The sequence below is a fragment of the Larus michahellis genome, chromosome 2 (assembly GCF_964199755.1).
Source record: "Larus michahellis chromosome 2, bLarMic1.1, whole genome shotgun sequence".
Lineage (NCBI taxonomy): Eukaryota > Metazoa > Chordata > Aves > Charadriiformes > Laridae > Larus > Larus michahellis.
The window spans coordinates 90,827,913-90,847,083 of NC_133897.1; the positions used below are offsets into that span (position 1 = coordinate 90,827,913).

A 19,171-nucleotide genomic window follows, 5' to 3' on the forward strand; every position below is an offset into this window, starting at 1 on the left:
GTCGAAGCGGTTAGCGAGCAGGAAAGTTAGAAACAGTGATTTGTATCGCTGGATAGCAGGATCTATGCTAGGTTCATGCGTAGGACTTCTTTCCCCTTTTTTGTAAAATTGGCAGGGTTGAGGGGAAGGGAAGAGGCAGAGCTTAAGAGAAGGAAGGGTGGGGGGGGAACCCACCCACAGTGATCATTCAGTTAATAGTTTTGATAGAAAATTAAAAATTTTCTATAATTTTCTGCCTTGCTGAAGGCAAGTTGTTGTTGCTGTGCGGTAGTGGTTGATTTGGGGGGGGTTTTGTTTTTCGTTCTTTCTTCAGTGACAGTTCCCTAGATCAGAAATGAAATGGGAATTATCTCCCTGAACTTGTCTGTCACATTTAATCTGCTGTTTCTTCCTGGCTATCTTTGCCTCCTATCTCTTTGCTCCCAGTCACACTTCTCTTCTTCCACTAACAATTTATTTTTGATAAAATGTTTTAAGCAGGTGAATGCTTTTCAACAGAACGAGGACAGTAGCAGGAAAAATAAAATGCTTGTGAGGAAACACAAAATTATGGTGTGGGGTTTTTTCTGTTTTGTTTTTTTTTTTCCCTATATTTGTAGAATTAAAATAACCCATACAATACTTTGCAGTAAGGTCACATTGCATGACTGAAAAGTAAACATAGACAACTTAAGAAAATATTTTTAGCTTTATTTCTCTTTTTAAATATACTTAGGAGTGTAATTAATATTTGGTTAAAAACTAGTTTAAATGGGATAAAAATTATCCAGATACGTAGTAAGCTTTTTCAAATGATTTTTTAAAGTTTATTTTGGGCCTGTTTATTACACTTTTAAAAGTGTAATCCATTTTTTTTTTTTTTCCCCTAGCTTTCTCTATTTTTAGCACTGATGTGAAAAGTGCTAACCCTAGGTCAGAGGCTGGTTTTGCAGTCTCCCTTAAGCAGACAAAGCCAATCTGTTTTGAGGAGACTTTCCTAAGAGACTTAAGCTGGTTAATTGGACAAATTATGTCTGGGAAATGCGACAGTGTGAGCCATTCCGCTGAACCTGACGGTATCCTGACAGTGAAGCTGCTAATAGGTTTGATGGTGCAATGATAGTTTACGAGAAACACTCCAGGCCATGCGTCATATTACACTTTAATCTTTTAAGTAGAAAACCTGAGGAAAAGCAGTCTTAAGATACTGAAAAATGAGGCGAGTATGTTCTTTCACTTCTGAGGGCTTCTGTGTTATAGCACATACTTGTTTTGTGGTGATCTCCTGCAGTGTGGAATGGGGGTGCCAAAGTAGCAAGTCCATGTTATTTCCAGACATAGGGAGTTTGACATGAGTTGAAAGACATCATGTGTAACCAGTCAATTCAGTGATGGTATTATTTCTTTCTTTATTTGTACAAATAGTCCCGAGTCTTGGACAGAATAGTGTAGCGAGAATGCAAAAAATATAAAGACAAAAATGAATTTAATTCTGAACTTTCATTAGTTAATCTGAAATTTCCGTATTTGGAGAAAGAAAAACTTCAGACCCAAATCAATATATATAGTGTCTGTGTGTCTAAAACATAAACAAGTGAGAAACCTGTGTTTAAGGAAAAGCTAAACGAAATTAAAAGGAATATAATCCATACTGTGTTTTGGTTCTGGTGACTGTAGATCATTGGTATGCTACGGGTGCAAGCTGACATACCCAAGGTGTGCATTAGCTGGTGCTGCCATATGGCCTGTCGTGTCTTACTGGTTAATTTAACCATCTGTCATGTCTTGACAATTTGTATTCACTTTCAGTACTTGGGTTAGGTACCTTTCCTTCTCTTTGGTACTGTTCTTTTCATCACACAGTGCTGGCATATTCCCATTATCTGAGTTTTATTAGTTTTATTTATAATAACATTTGTTGTAGATCATACTGTCATCTTCCAATGTTGTTAGAAGAAGAGGCATGTATTCAGATAAGCATTTTGGAGAGGTTTCTGCATACATTTCTGGGGAAAAAAAAAAGTCAATATATGAATGTTTGACTTCTTTCTCCTCCTCCTCTGCCCTGTTTACTCCTGATTCTGCACTTGGGTTCACATCAGCTTCTTTACTACATAAAGTGAACCAGGTTAATGCCTGTAAAATAGGTTTTGTTACATATGAGTTCAGAGTAAAAGTCCTACTGTTCATATTCTTTCTCACATGTTGCTTTTTCAAAATTACAGTGAAGCTATGACCTGATATATAATTTTTTTTTTTATAAGGACAGTAGCATTTTAGGGCGAGCATCTAAGAGAAAATCATGTCAAAAAGGGGTTTCAGCCCTGATATGCCGTTTAAATCAAAAAATTCTTTCAGTCCCCTGGAAAGCATGCAACGTGCCAAAGCTACAAAATTGCTCTGATTCCCTTTTAGTTTCTGTGCCTGCCGTCTCTTATCTCGTTGATGGGGTTGTTGCAATTTTACTATTGTGTGGGGTTCGGTTTTGTTGTTTGTTTTTGTTTTTTTTTTTTTAAAAAAAACTTGTAATCTAAGGAAAATTCAGTGTAAATTAGATCGGTGATGTTGTCATTGTACTTGTAATTAAAGTTCATAAAGCCAGTTGTGGATGGCCAGTCCTCTTCGTGGTTAAAAAAAAAAAAATCAGATCTCCTGAGTACAATGTGTTGTAGCGTTTTCAGAATCAGAGTTTGATACTTAGAGCCTCAAGTAGCTAGAGATACGCTGTGTGTTGAAATGTGGGGGGGCTGCAATCAAGTAAGTTAAATGGTGTAAACACATTACTGGTAAGTGGTAATATAATGGTCATTGAGCTTCATCCTCAGATCATATCTCATTGATGATGTTCCTGTATCATAGACATAAGGAAACTGCTTAACAGGACTCTTGATGAATATATTTTGTGATAGGGGATTCCTAAATGAGGGCTGAATGGTTTATCTGGCCAACTCTGGATGGCTTGCTTCATGTTCAGATGATCACTTGCATATCTCATGCTTCCAATGAGCTCTTAAATCCTGGAGAGGATGGCCGTACCGTATGCTCTTGCTATCAGAGGTGTTTATAGAGAGTATCATGAATTTGCAGGGCTCCTTCTTAGGACTGCAGCAAGGCAGGATGACTGGTTGTAAAGGCTTTCACAAGGGCCACAAATAGAGACTGTGCAGGTTTTATTAAGCATATGCAAATGCCTGTGTATCCATTCATTTGAGTAGTTTTAGTGTCTTCGGTTTCTTGAGATGACAAATGCTGCCAATATAGTGGTTTACTCTATTGACCTAAACTGTCAGATTAGCAGTGTCATCCAAATGTGTCTGTTGTATTTATTTCCATGACCGCCCAGACAAGCTCTGACAAGTAATTGGGGATTATTTTGTGTATTTCTCTGAGGCTACGCTTGTCTGATTACAGCACTTCCTGTGGAAAGTGAGACTTTGCCTAAAAACAACCATTTCCCTATACTGCTGAAGAACATATCTGAATAATTTGGTAACCTTTAGCTAGTGGGGGTACGGTTTGTCATGTAAAGGGTGGAGATTGTCTTTTTGATCCAGTAGGTAGGACTGCACTCCTCCTGAGCTCTTTCTGTTGCCCCTCTTGAATGTCAGAGGAGGGCAAAGTTTGTAGGAATGTGGTATCTTCATCTGGTAAAACTTCTGGGTGGTTCTAGGTTACCATCATTGCCCTAATCTGATTGATCTGGCCGGGGGCTCACACAATAACCCTGCTGGAGTCTGACCACGGTCTACTTCTACAAGCTCTATAGAGAAACAGAAGAAGGGGCATTCCGCTTGCTATTGGCTTTCAGCCTTAACTTGGAGACTTCGGAAGACAGAGAGGACTTTCTTTTCTATGTACTTTGTTCTTATAGATCATCAGTTTCTGTTTAAAATAAAAAATAAAAAAATCCACTACCCTCACCCCCAGATTGTCTGCTTCACTTTTGATATCTCTCACTGCTATTTTAGAGCTTTTTCGTTTTCTCCACACTTGCTGCTGTGATGCATCTCTGGCATTGCAATCAAATAATTTCTCAGTCTTTTGTCAAACTAAAGATTTGACTATTTAAGTAAGTAATTGTGAAACAGTTTCTTCAGCCCCCAGATGATGGTTTAGCTCTTCTCTATGTTTTTGTTTTTCGTTTGTAGTTTGTTTTTTTGTTTTTATTCTAGAAAGGAGGAAAAAAAACCCACTCCTTCAGAACCATTATCATGAGTTCTGTGCCTACTCTGATGCTAAATACATCATCTGTAATTAACGGCTTGCAGAGCTGTAAATTTAGTAATGATTTCTCTTTGAACTTGTACGTAGACCTGTCTTTGAATGGGCTTGATGCCTTATACTTCCTCAAGGGAAAAATGGCATCACTGTTGGGGATGGGTTGGCCATGGAGGGGGATGAGTGCATTTTTGGAGTATGTCAGAGAGTTGCGTGTTGCCTTGATGCACATCACCACTTTGGTTTCAAGCACCCCAGAGCAGTGCAGCGTTATTACTGGGGTGAAGGGGATGGTGGCTGGTTGAGGTTTGGACAAATGCAGTTTGGGTTGAGCCACGTGTTCATGATGTTACGTGTAGGGAAGCCACTTCTGAGGGCGATGAGCCTCCTTGAATGCGAGAATGCTAATGGACCTTGGTAATCCGATGTTTTATTGCTTCCTGGTAGTATATTGATTGCTGCTGACCATTCTGACCTTGTTGCTTTTCCAACCTATGTGAGCTTTAGACTGCATTAACGCAAGGGCTTTTTTGAAGCAGATGATACAGCTCAGCTTGCAGCTTCAGGTAGTAAATGATATAGCTGTTTGCTGCTAACCCAAGATGCAGGCAGGAGGTGTGCTATCCCTCTCTCTTTCTCAGTGGCATCAGTGCTTTGAGTTCACGGTCTTTGTTTTGATTGGTTATCCTAACCATCTTTCCAGTGTCTTCCAAAGTAACATCGAAATATGATGGAGGGGCTGAGTGCGTAGATGAGGTAGGATGCTGTTGGCTGAAATTCATCACACTTCCCCCTTGTTCTTTTTTTTCTTTTTATGATAAAAATTATCAGTGTTCTCCAAAGAGCACTGTTAATTTGTAAATGTAGAAAAGAAATGTAGTACTTATAGAAGGGGCTGTAATTCTTTATTCCGTAGCAAATCTGGTCTCTTGATGCACTGTTGAACCTCTGAAACATTGCCCTCCATTTTTCTATTTTATTTTATTTTTTCCTCTGAATACAGATAGAACCAAGTGCACGGTGAAATTTGGATATAATAATAACAGGCTGTATCTTAGGCCACTCTGAAGGATGCTAGACTGGAGTATTTCTAGCTCTGAGAGTCAAACTCAAAGATGCAGGGTTAAAGAGCATTTTGAAAATGAGGACCATGTAGAATTTAATTCTGTAATAGTGATATCAACTTCCTGGATAATTGCAGTAGTTATAGGTAAAATATGTCTTAGGGATTCTTGGCAGACTTTCTAGTAAGGGGAACAACAGAATTACTTTCAGTAGTGTGCTAATGGCAAGTCAGTCTGAAAAATGTTTGAAGTGAAAAATATGCAAATAGGGTATTCCACTGAAAACATGCATGTATGTTGAAAAATTCAGAAGCAAACACCTATATGGCACAAGCTGATTAGAAAGAAGGAAATGGAATAAATTATTCTTTTCCTCCAGACAATTTGTATTAAAGTTTAAGTAACTTTGTGTGTGTGCATCTTTCTCATTTTTTATCCTCTGTTGCTGTCACACGTTGTTTTATGTGTGTGCTTTGCATTTAAAAAATATTTAGTGTTTGTTTACGCAACAAAACCACTGTCAAAAACACTGTGAATGTGGTATAGATTTTCGGCAGGTGTGGCTACGCTGTTTTTTCTGGGCAGCACAAGCTAAGCTAGTAGAACATCACCCACATCCAGGATTTTAATCTCACAGGAGTATCAGCAAGGGATGTGATAGTTGTATCTTTGATTGCTTTTCTAAACATTTAAATAGCATGTTACTACTTTGTGGCATGGACCTAACCTTTGTCAAGTGTTGCTTGCATACTTGCTTGCTTCTTGCCTTCTAAATGTGTAATGTTTGCATGGCTTCCCCGTGACGCTCCTTGGGAAACTTGCTAACAGACCACAGAACTGAAGTACCTAGGTGACAAAGTGATTCAAATGACAACAGCTGGAAATATATACAGTTTTGAAATATTGTGATAGAAAATAATATTTTAATAGTAGAATAATAACATTTTAATGCCATTCCAGTTGATCTTACTTAAAAAAAGAAAAAAAAAAAAGCCCTATCATCAAAATAATTTTCCCAGAAGGCATGTTTAATTTATTCATCCTCAGAGGATTTAAGTTGGAGAAAGTCTTGCTGATGTGATATTTTTTTTTTTAAATTTTTTTTAATGTTGAGGACAAGGTGTTAATAGGGCATGATGGTTCTGTTGTGGTTTAGTAGAGCAGCAAAAAGATCAGCACACTGGAACAGGCTGCCCAGGGAAGTGGTGGAATCACCATCCCTGGAGGTGTTTCAAAGATGGGTAGACATGGTGCTTAAGGACATGGAGTAGTGGTGGGTTTGACAGTGTTAACGGTTGGACTCGATGATCTGAAAGGTGCCTTCCAACCTAGATGATGCTGTGATTCATGTCACTACATCTATTCATCAGCTTTGCCTTATTTCATTTGTAGATATAAAGATATGAACATAAGATGTGAATTTAGTTCTGACTGCTTCTTCCTTCTTCTCTTCCATTCCTGATTCTTCTGTGGACCCCTCTGGTCTAGGGCATTCCTGGATCTTGTAGCTTGATTTTTATTTTTCTTAATTTTTTTTTTTCCCCTCTGTGTGAGAAGATATATGTATCTCTCCAAAATATGTAGTTTTCTTGGAAGAAATGGGGCTTTGGAGTAGATACAGACAGCTGTATGATGCAACTAAAGTGATTAACTGAAGCTGTTGCTGCCCTTGCATGCTGGTTTTAATTGTATGTTGAAAACATTTCTTTCTTTGGGTTTTTTTTGGTTGGGAGTTTGTTCTTTGGGGTTTTTTTTGGGGGGGAGGGGGGGTTGAAGGGCTGCTTTCAAGTAAACTTTTCAAGAAGTAGATCCTGCATTTGTCACTTTTTCCTCTCTCTCAAGTGTCTTTTATAAATCTGTTTGCAGCTGGGTCTCGGGCATCTTACAGCAGCCAGCACAGCCACCTTGGCTCCGAGTTAAGGGCACTGCAGTCTCCAGAACACCACATAGATCCTATTTACGAAGACAGAGTTTATCAGAAGCCCCCTATGAGGAGTCTCAGCCAGAGTCAGGGGGACCCTCTGCAACCAGCACACACAGGCACATACCGCACTAGTACAGGTAGGTGGATGTAACTTGCATGATTGTCTTTTTATGAGACATGCCTTATTCTTCAGTATTAATTATTCTTCTCTTTCTAATGGGCTAAACAAAATGTGTTATGTGCATGCCAGTCAAACAAAATACCTCGTGCAGGTGGCAGCTCTGTCAGAAGAATCCCAAAGGCATGCATAAATAGGAGAAATACTTAATGTTGTGCTATACATACAGTGGGTTAAGCTAATTTGGGGAGGGGCCTTACTCATAAGGCAGGAGAATGTTTTTATTACTCTTGTGTATTGTCTTTGAGGAAAACCTGTTGTCTCTGAAGAAATTGCTAGGATTTTGCTTGCAAAGGTATTTTGTGTGTTGCAAAGGGACCACAAAATTCCTTTCATGTGAAGCTAAAGGATTGTTCACTTGCTTTTGAAGTGGATCATACGTAAATGTTCTTCCTCTCTCCCACAGAGGTACGCTTAGGTATAGGTACACTTACTTATGTCTGTTGGACTACGGCATAGAGAAAAGCTTCTAGCATCACTGGTTTATCCATAAATAATGATTGTCCATGAAATGCACTGGTGTACAAGTCCTATTTGCAGAATGTCCTCTCAACCAAATGAAATACAGCTGTATGTTGGAACCCACAAATAGATCACAAATCAACAGGGATATTTATGGTATTTAATGCACAAAATAATTAGAGTACATAAATGCTACAGCTAAAATAGCCTAAAGCAGATGTAGAAGAACTTGCCTTAGGAATTGTAAGTATTTCTGGTGTTTTATCTTTGCTGTATTGATCAAAGAGGGAGGATTATGTCCATTCTCAGATCACTCCCATTTTCATCAAGAAAAAGTTATGCGTACTTTTTTGGAGCAAGATACTTTGCTTTCTTTTAAAACTTTTTTTTTATTATTTTTAAAACCACTTTTCCCAGGGCAAAGCTGGCAGTTTTTGCACGTCCAAAATTTCTGTTGCTTTATGCAAGTTTTGGGTGTTTGGAGTACAGGAGAAAATCCTTCAAAAGAAGTTTTTCCATAGAGTTCTCTAGTTAAATACCTGTGACAGCTTATACTTTTTGAAGAACACCATTACACCATTTCCTTCTTGTGAGAGAAAATACTGTAGTATGTTTTGTTTAGTCATACGTGTATATGAGAAAAGATTGCTGCTCTTTGCATGAAGGGGACAAGACCTCTGCCTCGATGACTGGGCAGCGGAGGCAGTGATAGTGAATGAAGCAACTACTGATATTGAACTTTACGCCTCATGTTCCACATGCTAGGATTTTGCTTGCAAAGGTATTTTGTGTGTTGCAAAGGGACCACAAAATTCCTTCCATGTGAAGGAACGCTTTCCCAGTTGTGCCCTGAACAGGGTTTCTTGTTTTGCTTGCAAAATATCCCTTCCTTCTCTGGGCTGAAGCAGCGGGCTGGCTTGTGACTGCAGCCTTCACAACCCCTCCTTAAGGAAGGAAGCCCTGTCGACACAGATCACAATTATAGTGAACGAAACTGGGACGCAGGATGTTTGTGGGTAATACCTGAAGATGAGTTTTCAGAAGGGAAGAGGAAAAGCTTAAAAAAAAAAAAAAAACAAAAAAAACCCAAACAAAAAAACCCGCTGATTTGGGTAGCAGAAGCGGGCCCTGCAAAGGTGAATTTTCTTGTACTGTTTGGGATGCGGATTTGAACATTTCTCCAGGCTCGTTCTGAAGAACGACCCCATCAGTCCAGCTTTGTTGGGTTGATCCTCGCTGGCTTTCCCCCTCCACCCCTATCATCGAGGTCAGGGAAATAAAAGCAGGAGGATGTGTGCCAGGCCAATTATTCTATTGCTCTGTCAATAGCTCTTAGCTGCGGATGCTGTCAGCCTTTCACACAACCAGGCTGAAGAGCTGTCAGCGCTCGGAGGGAATTTTGAGCTGGATCGAATCGGCTCTCGGACTCCTCCTGCCTCTACCACAAATTCCCCTAGGAATATATCCCTTCTGATGAAGGCCATAGCGTTTTTCTCAAATTAGCAGAAAGGAGGGGAAGGAGTTCAACTGAAGTTTGGCACACGTAACTTTTTATTTCTTCTTTGAGTTGTCTTAAGTGTTTTTTATTGTAGGACTGAGTAGCTATTTGTCTTGACTATTTGGTGTAAGATATGAGGGATGTAGATTGCTGTGTACTCCCTGAAGATACATGCCAAAGGTTCATGGCCGGTATCTTCTGTGTGCATGAATCGCAACAAGGGGGGGAGGGTGGAAGCTTTAAGGCTTCAGTGTGTTCCTTTAGAGACCACAGTTCACTTTCTTTTGTCTATTAAACAGTACTTCTAATCATGAAGATGGTACATGCTTTTTCCACCTCTGATGGAATAAAAAAAAGGGAAGGCAAACTTAGACTAAGGACTTTGTCCAAAGCCTGGACTATTTTTCTCTGCAGCTAACATTGCCCATTAGAAACAAAAATTATGCTAGTTATTCTTGCAAGTCATTTACTTCTGTATGTTTGGGATTTTTCTTTTTTTTTTTTTTTTTTTTTTTAAAAACCATTCTTCCTGAATTAGGAAATTTCACTGAATTGGGAAGATAAGTGACTCACAGAAAGAAAGCTTTTTTTTTAAATATAGACATCACCACTTTTTCTCTTTTGTGAGCTCTTCAATACTTATTACATTCAGGAATGTTTACACAACTAAGGATAATGCCCACTCAGAGTTTTTCATCCTCTAGGTGAATCAACATTCAATGAGCAGAATTCAATAAGCTAAAATTTTTCTATGGGGTAAACTAAATTCAATTTGTTCTATTTACTCACTGTTTTTTTGAGTGTTGTTTTTTTTAACTTTCTTATTTTCCTTGTATTTCATCCATGACGATAGTTCTTCACTAAGGGCTGCAAATTGCAGAAGATACAAAATAGCAGGAGTTTACTGAACATCTCCCTTACTAGCATAACTTTAGAAAGGGGCAGGATTAATCTTTCATTGCTTTGTGGCTTAAATTATGACCAGGTGTGTTACTGTCATGCTGTCTAAACTAAAAGTAATCTTTCAAACTTGACAGCAGCAGCTGCATAGGCTTTTCTTGTCTATCACTTTTATTTAACAATCCCTTTTGGCCTTCAAAGGGTAATACCTTCTCTCATATAAAAAGAACCAGCCCAAACTTTTACGCTAAAAGGAGCAATAAACGTGAAATTCTACTTTTGAAATGGGAATCCACAAAAGATATAATTGGAGGAAGTACTCAAACATAAATAGCAAATTAATTTACTTGCTGAATATCAGTTTAGAACTTGTATTTGTAACCCAAATAAATAACAGTAATAATGTCTGTTCAGGCAGGTGTGTTACTTATTTTCATTATGTCATGGTTTCAGCTGGGACAGTTATCTTTGTTGCTGGCAGCTGGTTTTGGATTTGAGATGGAAGCGGTGTTGCTAGCACACTGGTGGTTTTAGTTGTTGCTAAGCAGTCAGTGCCTTTTTTGCTCCTCATATTGCCCCACCAGCAAGTAGGCTGGGGGTGCACAAGAAGTTGGGAGGGGACACAGCTGGGACAGGTAACCCCAACTGACAAAAGGGCTAATCCATGCCATATGATGTCATGCTCGGTATATAAAGCTGGGGAAAAAGAAGGAAGGGGGGGATGTTTGTAGCGATGGCGTTTGTCTTCCTAAGTAACAGTTACGTGTGATGGAGCCCTGCTTTCCTGGAGATGGCTGCACACCTGCCTGCCCATGGGAAGCAGTGAATGAATTCCTTGTTTTGCTTTGTTTACACACACAGCTTTTGTTTTACCTGTTAAATTGTCTTTATCTCAACCCACGAGTTTTCTCACTTTTAGTCTTCTGATTCTCTCCACCACGCCACTGAGGGGGAGGGAGGCAGAGAGCATCTTCATGGTGCTCAGTTGCCAGCTGGGATTAAACCTTAACAGTTCTTTTTGGTGCTACACATTGGGCACCAAAAAGGACTGTTGTGATTTAACCCCAGCCGGCAACAAAGCACCATGAAGATGCCCTCTCAGTTCTCCACCTCCCTCCCCTGAAGGGTGGGGAGATTAGGGAGAAAGGGAGGGCAAAGGAAAAAACCTCATGGGTTGAGATTGAGACAGTTTAATAGAACAATAACAGTAATAATAATGGTAGAAGTATATACATGATGAAGTAATACACCATACATCACTCTTGCCACCCAGTGAGTTGGTTGCCCAGCCTGTTCTGAGCAGCAATCGCAGATTCCTGCCCCCTGGCCAACCCCCATTTGTATACTGAGCATGATGTCTATGGTATGGAATATTCCATTAGCCAGCTCATTCTGTCTGTACTTCCCCTCAACTTCTATGGGAAGCTGAAAAAAGTCCTTGAATAATATAAACACCACCTGGCAACAGCTAAAACAATATGCATTATCTACGTTTCTTTCATACCAAATCTGAAACACAGCAGCCACTAGGAAGAAAATTAACTTTATGCTGGCTGAAACCAGGATGGTATCATAGAATCACAGAATGTGTTGGGTTGGAAGGGAACTTTAAAGGTCATCTGTTCCAACTCCCCTGCAGTAAGCAGGGACATCTTCAACTAGATCAGGTTGCTCGGAGCCTCATCCAGCCTGGCCTTGAATGTCTCCAGGGATGGGGCCTCCAGCACCTCTCCGGGCAACCTGTTCTAGTGTCTCACCACCCTCATTGTAAAGAACTTCTTCCTAATGTCTAATCTAAACCTACCCTAGGTTTAGTTTAAAACCATTGCCCCTCGTCCTATCGCGACATGCCCTTGCAAACACCCCCTCCCCATCTCTCCTGTAGATCTCCTTCAGGTACTGGAAGGCCACTATAAGGTCTCCCCGGAGCCTTCTCTTCTCCAGGCTGAACAGCCCCAACTCTCTCAGCCTGTCCTCGTAGGAGAGGTGCTCCAGCCCTCTCATCATCCTCGTGGCCCTCCTGGACCCGCTCCAACATGTTCATGTCCTTCTTGTGCTGAGGGTTCCAAAGCTGGGCACAGTACTCCAGGTGGGGTCTCACAAGAGCAGAGTAGAGGGGGAGAATCACCTCTCTCAATCTGTTGGCCACGCTTCTTTTGATGCAGCCCAGGATGCAATTGGCCTTCTGGGCTGCAAGCGCACACTGTTGGCTCATGTCCTGCTTTTCATCCATGAGTACCCCCACGTCCTTTTCCGCAGGGCTGCTCTCTATCACATCATCCCCTGGCCTGTATTAATAATGAGGATTGTCCTGACCCAAGTGCAGGACCTTGCCCTTGGCCTTGTTGACCTTCATGAGGTTTGCAGGGGCCCACCTCTCTAGCTCGTCCAGGTCCCTCTGGATGACATCCTGTCCCTGTGGCACATTGACCGCACCACTCAGCTTAGTGTCGTCAGCAAACTTGCTGAGAGTGCACTTGATCCCACTGTCTAAATCATTGATGAAGATGTTTAACAGCACCAGTCCCAGTACGGGATCCCTGAGGGACACCACTTGTTACCCCTCTCCAGCTGGACATCGAGCCATTCACCACCACCCTCTGGATGCAACCATCCAGCCAATTCCTTATCCACCAAACGGTCCACCCGTCAAATCTGTATCTCTCCAACTTAGAGAGAAGGATGTTGTGGGGGACCATGTCAAAGCCCTTACAGAAGTCCAGGTAGATGGTATCTGTAGCTCTCCCCTTGTCCACTGATACAGTCACTCCATTGTAGAAAGCCACTAGGTTGGTCAGGCAGGACTTGCCCTTGGTGAAGCCATGCTGGCTGTCTCGAATCACCTCCCTGTCTTCCATGTGCCTTAGCATAGCTTCTAGGAGGATCTGTTCCATGATCTTCCCAGGCACAGAGGTGAGGCTGACAGGGCGGTAGATCCCAGGGTCCTCCTTTCCACCCTTTTTAAAAATGGGTGCAATGTTTCCCTTAATGGGTGCGATGTATCCACCCGTAGTCTATGGGCCATCCCTCTGGTGTTTAGGTTAAACCATGACACCTTATAAACCTAAAAGCCTTACATTACTATTATTAACTTAGAATTTAAATCAATAAAGATAAGCTTATTTGATGGGATATTTACATGAACACTGATGGAATCTGAAGGGGGCTATTACTTAAGAAGGGGTAAGGATTACCTTTCAGCCAGAGTGGGACACAGAGCTGGCGATTGTTTGCTTATTTGCAGAACTGGAAGTTTGGGCTAGGAATGTAGTCCTTAATTACTGGCATTTAATTCACATTAAACATGAAACAGGTCTTGCTGTTTAGCAAGCCTGGGATTTCTGTAGCTGCCTTGAAGAAGCAGCTTGGCTGCTCAGGTTCTGGGCTGTCAGTGCCGACCTGCAGCAGGGGAGCATGGCTTCAGCAGCGGTGGGGTCTGTGGGATCAGTTCCCATCACCTTCTGGAAGCTGGCAGCACTTTGGAGGTTGGTAATGACACTTCCTTTCATCATGATCCCTTGGTGAAAGAGACGAGCCCTCTTTTCTAAAAAGGATGTGATTTCCGTATGAAGTTATTAAAAGCTTTGAAAGAGTGCTGTCCCCAGCGGTCTGGGAGGTAGGGGTGGTAGTTGGGAGGGCTGTGTTTGTTCTGAACTCTCCACAAACCTGGGCTTTATCAGTGAAATAAGTGCTGCTGGTTTAAAGCAAGGCTGACTCTGGTAACTATGGACATTTAGATCTCAAAACCTACAGAGTGTTCATGCTTTAAGAGCCCTCGTCTGGTTTCAGGGCTGCAGGCAAGTATCTTTGTCCTCGACCTCACACGAGTGGCAAGGATGAACCAGCAATTACACCGGAGGGGTGAACCTGTCCTCGGCAGCTCTGTGAAGGATGTACATACACATCTCACTGGCACCAGGGGAACCTTGATGGCCTTGAAGAAAGTTTAAGGATTGCCTCAGGATGCACAGCCTGTGGATGATCTCTGCCTCTGGCCCCTGAAGGTCACCATGGGGAAGGCCTCATGATGCAGCTCAGTTGTGGGAAGTCCAGCAGCTTTGTATGGTTGCGTGGCCAGTTGGCATTAGTTTTGAGTACTGGATGTGTGGAGCTGAAGTGCCTCCTTGATGAAGACAGGGCACATGAGGAAGGCACTGTGAGGGCTCTTTTGTGCCTCCCAGAGGGAGGGGGAAAGGGTTAGGAAAAGGAAGAGTAGGGTCTGTGGCTGATACTGCTGAAATTAAAAAGAGGACTCCGACATGAAAGATTTATTGAAAGGAGGTCAAACAGTGAAAGGAGAAGCAGTCAAAGTTTGCGTTGCCTCTGAAGAGTGGCTTAGTGTGGGACTTGAAGGGTTTACCAGGCATGTTCTTGCACTGGGTTATCTGTCAGGGAGCATGTGTGGGGCAGGGGCTCCTGCAGCACTTCTCATGCTACCTCCAAAGCTGCCTGATGTCTCTGTGTGCTCAGGTGGTTGCCATGCTGCCCTGCAGCTTCTCTGGTGGCCTCCTGTCTGTCCGTCAGGCTAGGTCTCCCCGAGCTTCCTCCCGCTGGGGCTTGGGTGGTTCCACCAGTGCACCACCACCTCTGAAGCTTTCTCTTAGCGAAAGCTGTGCTGCCACAGGCTGCACCACCTCCTGGGTGCCATGGTGGAGAGTGCTGATCAAAGAGAAGAGGGCTGTGATGTTCGTGATGGCAGGCGCAAACCAGAAGCATGGCTCTCTGCGAGTTGGGTTTCTCTGCGGAGGGAGAGTGCTGTCAGGAGAGCTGTGGAGCGTCAGGGGGCTCCCTTTTTGGAGGGAAGAGTTATCTGTTGTTCCTGGATGTGGCTTCTGTTCAAGCGCTTTCCGGCAGCAGGGAAAACTCAGTGTTCCATTCCGTTGTGATGCGGCTCAGGAAAAGCTGCTGAAAGTGAGAAATACTGTTGTGTTTCTGGACAGATGCTGCCCTGCTCTTCTCTGCCTTCCTTCCCACTCCTGCCTGGTTCTTCATTCGCTGGAGGAAAGGAGTCTGTACTGAGGGATGCTTTATGTCAAGTCTTGCTCCTACTTATTTGTAACTTGGTCTTTCTCCTGTAAAAGTGTGTCTTCCTGTAGTGGGGTAGGGTCAGCCTTTGCTCCCGAAGTCCAGTCTTTGTTCATGGGTTAAACATGCTGCTGGAGGGATGGGAAGAGGACGCAGGCGACCATGCCAGGGTTTGCTGCTTTGCCCCTGCCGCATTTGGCCCAGGCTTTTGCTGTCCTGGAGGTTAAGTGGTGTCTGGGGGCAGGATTTACAAGGAAAATTGGCGTTCCTTTTCTCGTCACTGAGCTGGTGACTTTCTCACAATGTGGCTGAATTGTTTCTCTTTTCTGCCTCCTTTGTCCATCTTGTGAGGTGCCTGTGGTGAGGATCAGGTCTCTATCCTAAAGGAGAGGGAGAAGCAAAACCCCCTTTCTCTGCCGTCCCAGACAGGAGCAGCCCATATAAAACTGATTGCACTGTTGGTTTGTTTTTTTGCAGGGGGGAGAGTTGCTAGTTTTGATGCTTGTGGGTGGTCAAATGCCTCTGACCTCTTCCTCCTCTCCTCCTTTGCACTGCACAAGCGAAGCTCTTCAGTGTCCCATCACCTCCCATTCTCAGTCCCAGGTTCACGTGCCATTCTCCCCCACTCCCTTCATAATACTCCATAACTGCCAAGTGCAAGTCAATGTTTTATTTATTTTTTTTTTTTTTAGCAATTGAGATTTTTACAGTAATACGGAGAAGGGTATTGCATGTACTGCTTAATGCTGCTTCCCAATACCCAAGTACTTCATTTGCTGCATGTTTTTTATGCTGGTCTGGCTTAGGCTTTCTTTGATTCTCAAAATTTTATCATGTCTCAGCTCCTTTGTAGTCCCTTACAAAAGGAGCACAGGGCTACGAAGGATACATGAATTGATCCAAGATACATCATCTTCACTATCCTGTAAATATTTGTTTTCATACATATAAAGTACTGGATACATTTGATGTTTTTAGAAGTCATTATTTCAAGGTGAAGACTTTTTCATATTGTGAGACAATTTTCTAATATTTGAAAAATTTGCTATATGAAGAAAGCTAGACATCTGTATCCCGTAAGAGTGGTTTACTCTTCTTTCAATGATAATTAAGCCTATTTTATTGCAGCCCTGTGGCATCACAAACTGATGGTGGTTTTCTGTGTCTGCTTTTACAGATAAACTTGCTCTTTAACCATTTTTAAGGTTTTTAACCTTAAATGTTTAACCTTTCAAGGTTTTTCTTTTTTTTTTAGTGGTTATGAAATATTTTATAACAGTATTCAGATATCATCTGAAACAAATATGAGAATGTTTTTTGAAACGTTACTTTGAGAGGTATCTTTTTGATAGTCTTTTGCGATACCTTATAGCAAGCGGTCCCTTGGTAAGTTGTTCTCTTTTGCCATTTCGATTCACTGAAGTTGTCTATGACTTAAACATAGTGAAAAAACTTCAGAAAATGAGCACAGCATTCTTATGTTGAAATGAGACATTGTAAAAATGACGTTGTGGGACTCCAATTTTAATGTCATGATGAATTCCACATAGAGGGCTTGTGGAAGAGTAACTGCAGCTCTGGGAGTCAGACTCTGAGTTTGAGCCTGGCACATCACCAGTGGCAGGATCCCCAGGGCCGTTTGTATCCTGGTTGCCCCCAGCTATCTCATCCTTCCCCAGGTTTTGTTAGTATTGCTTCTTGGCATGGAATTGGAATAAAGTTAACGAGATGTATCACTTGTAATCGCATAGGCTTCAGATTAATGAATAAAAGGAATTATAAGTGGGTTAGAGGGGGGAAAAAAAATAAATATGCAATTATATATATGTATGCAGTTAGGTGTTTTTACATTCTCACAGTGAGCATCAATGAGTGCAGTGGTGTAGTTTCAGTTGCTTTCAGAGCAACATCTAGGTATTAATGAAAAGCTGCTGTTACATGCTAGTTCCTGTATTACAAATACTTAATTTAAAACTGAAAAGGGAACCTCAGTTTCAAGAATACTTTTCTTTATTCGGCTTTAAAGTTATCACTTGAGGCGAAAAGGAGCAGCAACAGAAAAATCAGCTTTGACTAAGCCCCATTTACATCGAACACTTTGTCCATTATACTAATTCTCAAATCTTTATTTTGTTTTTGTTCAGCCTGAAGTGCAGTAGTTAGGTGTTAAATACCAACCATTGGCTCTTTCTGCTTAGGTTGTGGGGTTTTTTCTGGCTGGGGGACAGGTTTGTTTGGTTGGTTTTTTGTTTTGTCACAAGCGGATGTGCTGTGCAGGGGCATACTGTGATGCCACAGCTGCAGATTAATTGAGAATCATGCTGGTAAATCACACAGCATGGAGTTCTGGCTATAGGACGTAATGTTTTCAGGGAAATTAAAAAGAAAAATTATTCCTACCGCTGCATCTCTATTAGTTTGGTAATGTTGTGATAATAGACCTGTATTCCTAGCTGACATCCACTTGATAACATTGCTTTGGGAGAGAGAATTATAGGAAACAAGCGGGGAACAAATCTTCAGTACAAAGTAAATTGAGCACAAAATACCTTAGTGATCTGCATAGTGAATAAGAAGTCACCTCGAAGCAATGCAAAGTCATAATCCCATTTCATCTGACAGATCCGGGGTGTCTGCTGTAACCTTATCGGTGTAATGTTCTTGCTTACATGTTTTTAGATGATTCTTTTTCCAGGTACAATGGCATCTTCTCTGAGAAAGAATTATTTTATTTCCTTCCTATTAAAATTTTGGCAGGAGTGTAATAAAAGACATTGTTTTCAACTTCAGTGGCATCCAGTGATGGCTGTAAAGCTGTGGACAAGAGCAATGAGAGAGGGAGGGAAGTGGCAGGAGGTGAAAGCCCTGCGGAACCACCTTTGTAATCTGTGAGCAGTGTCCCCCTCAGAGTGGAGAAGCATTTCTCCATGTAAGATATTCGTAGCTTCAAAGTATTGAGCCCGTGATTGGGTTCCATAGAGAAATTGTACCCATCTGAAGACAGCCCAGGTTTCACTGGTGCTCAGAACAGAATCCTTTTAAAATGGTCAGTATCCGGAGCTTTCTTCCTCTGTCTCACGAACAGGATACCTCCAGAGGCTTGCGGTTTGGCCTGTGTATTTTCTAATTCTTCTAATCTCCTTTTTTAATAGAAGGATGACTTAGAGCGTGTCTCAACACTTCTCAGATGTCCCTTGACTTTTGCCACCTATTGAGGGAGAAGCGTGACTATAAAATCTTGGTCAGGGAAGTATATACCCTGTAAATCTCACCTGCCACTGTTGAGAAAATACAGTGTCTACTCTGTGCCAGAAACTAACAGTGTATTTATCATTTATTTACTGTATAGGTGTAGTCTCAGGTTAAAGTCTGGTCACATTACACTTTAGTGATGCAGGGCTGTGTCCATTCTCTTTTATTTATTTCAGTGTTGTGTAGAAATACAACGCTGTCATTTATGAAATAAGAAGCAATTCATACACCTTTCATAAATCTCCTTCTTGTAAATCTTTGCTGAACAAAAACACAGTGCTGTGCCTGAGGTAACTACTCAGTAATGTCTTCAAGACAACTAATGCTTTTGTTAGAGGATCATTCTTTCTGCAGCATTATATTTAAAGGCACTCTTTTAAAAATTACCGGCCCGTTATTTATTTTTTTTTAAACTTAAATTGTAATTTTTTTTATAGAAGACTGCCTACTTTTAGAGGTAGTGTCTTCCTCTATCATAGTTTCAGCAGCTTATGTGTAGGGTTGGAGTTTTTATGAGTACAACAAGTATTCAAAGATGTGAGTTTTTACTCTGATGGGCCCAGCAACTTTCAAACTGTCATTGTCAGAAGTTGGGTTAATGTTTGAGGTGTACATATCACATGGTCTAGCACTGCAATACAAATGTGGTTAACTTAATAGTAAAACAACTA

The 19,171-nt window shown here is 41.5% G+C and overlaps 1 protein-coding gene across 10 annotated transcripts in view; it reads left to right on the forward strand.

Annotated features, from left to right (window-relative positions):
- Window positions 1-19,171, forward strand: part of CTNND2 (catenin delta 2) — a 683,266-nt gene that overhangs the window by 405,781 nt on the left and 258,314 nt on the right. For all 10 annotated transcript variants that reach the window (XM_074576184.1, XM_074576187.1, XM_074576188.1 and 7 more), the window contains one exon: window positions 7,128-7,322. In XM_074576184.1, coding sequence (XP_074432285.1) covers window positions 7,128-7,322 — 195 coding nt within the window. The remainder of the gene's footprint in view (window positions 1-7,127; window positions 7,323-19,171) is intronic.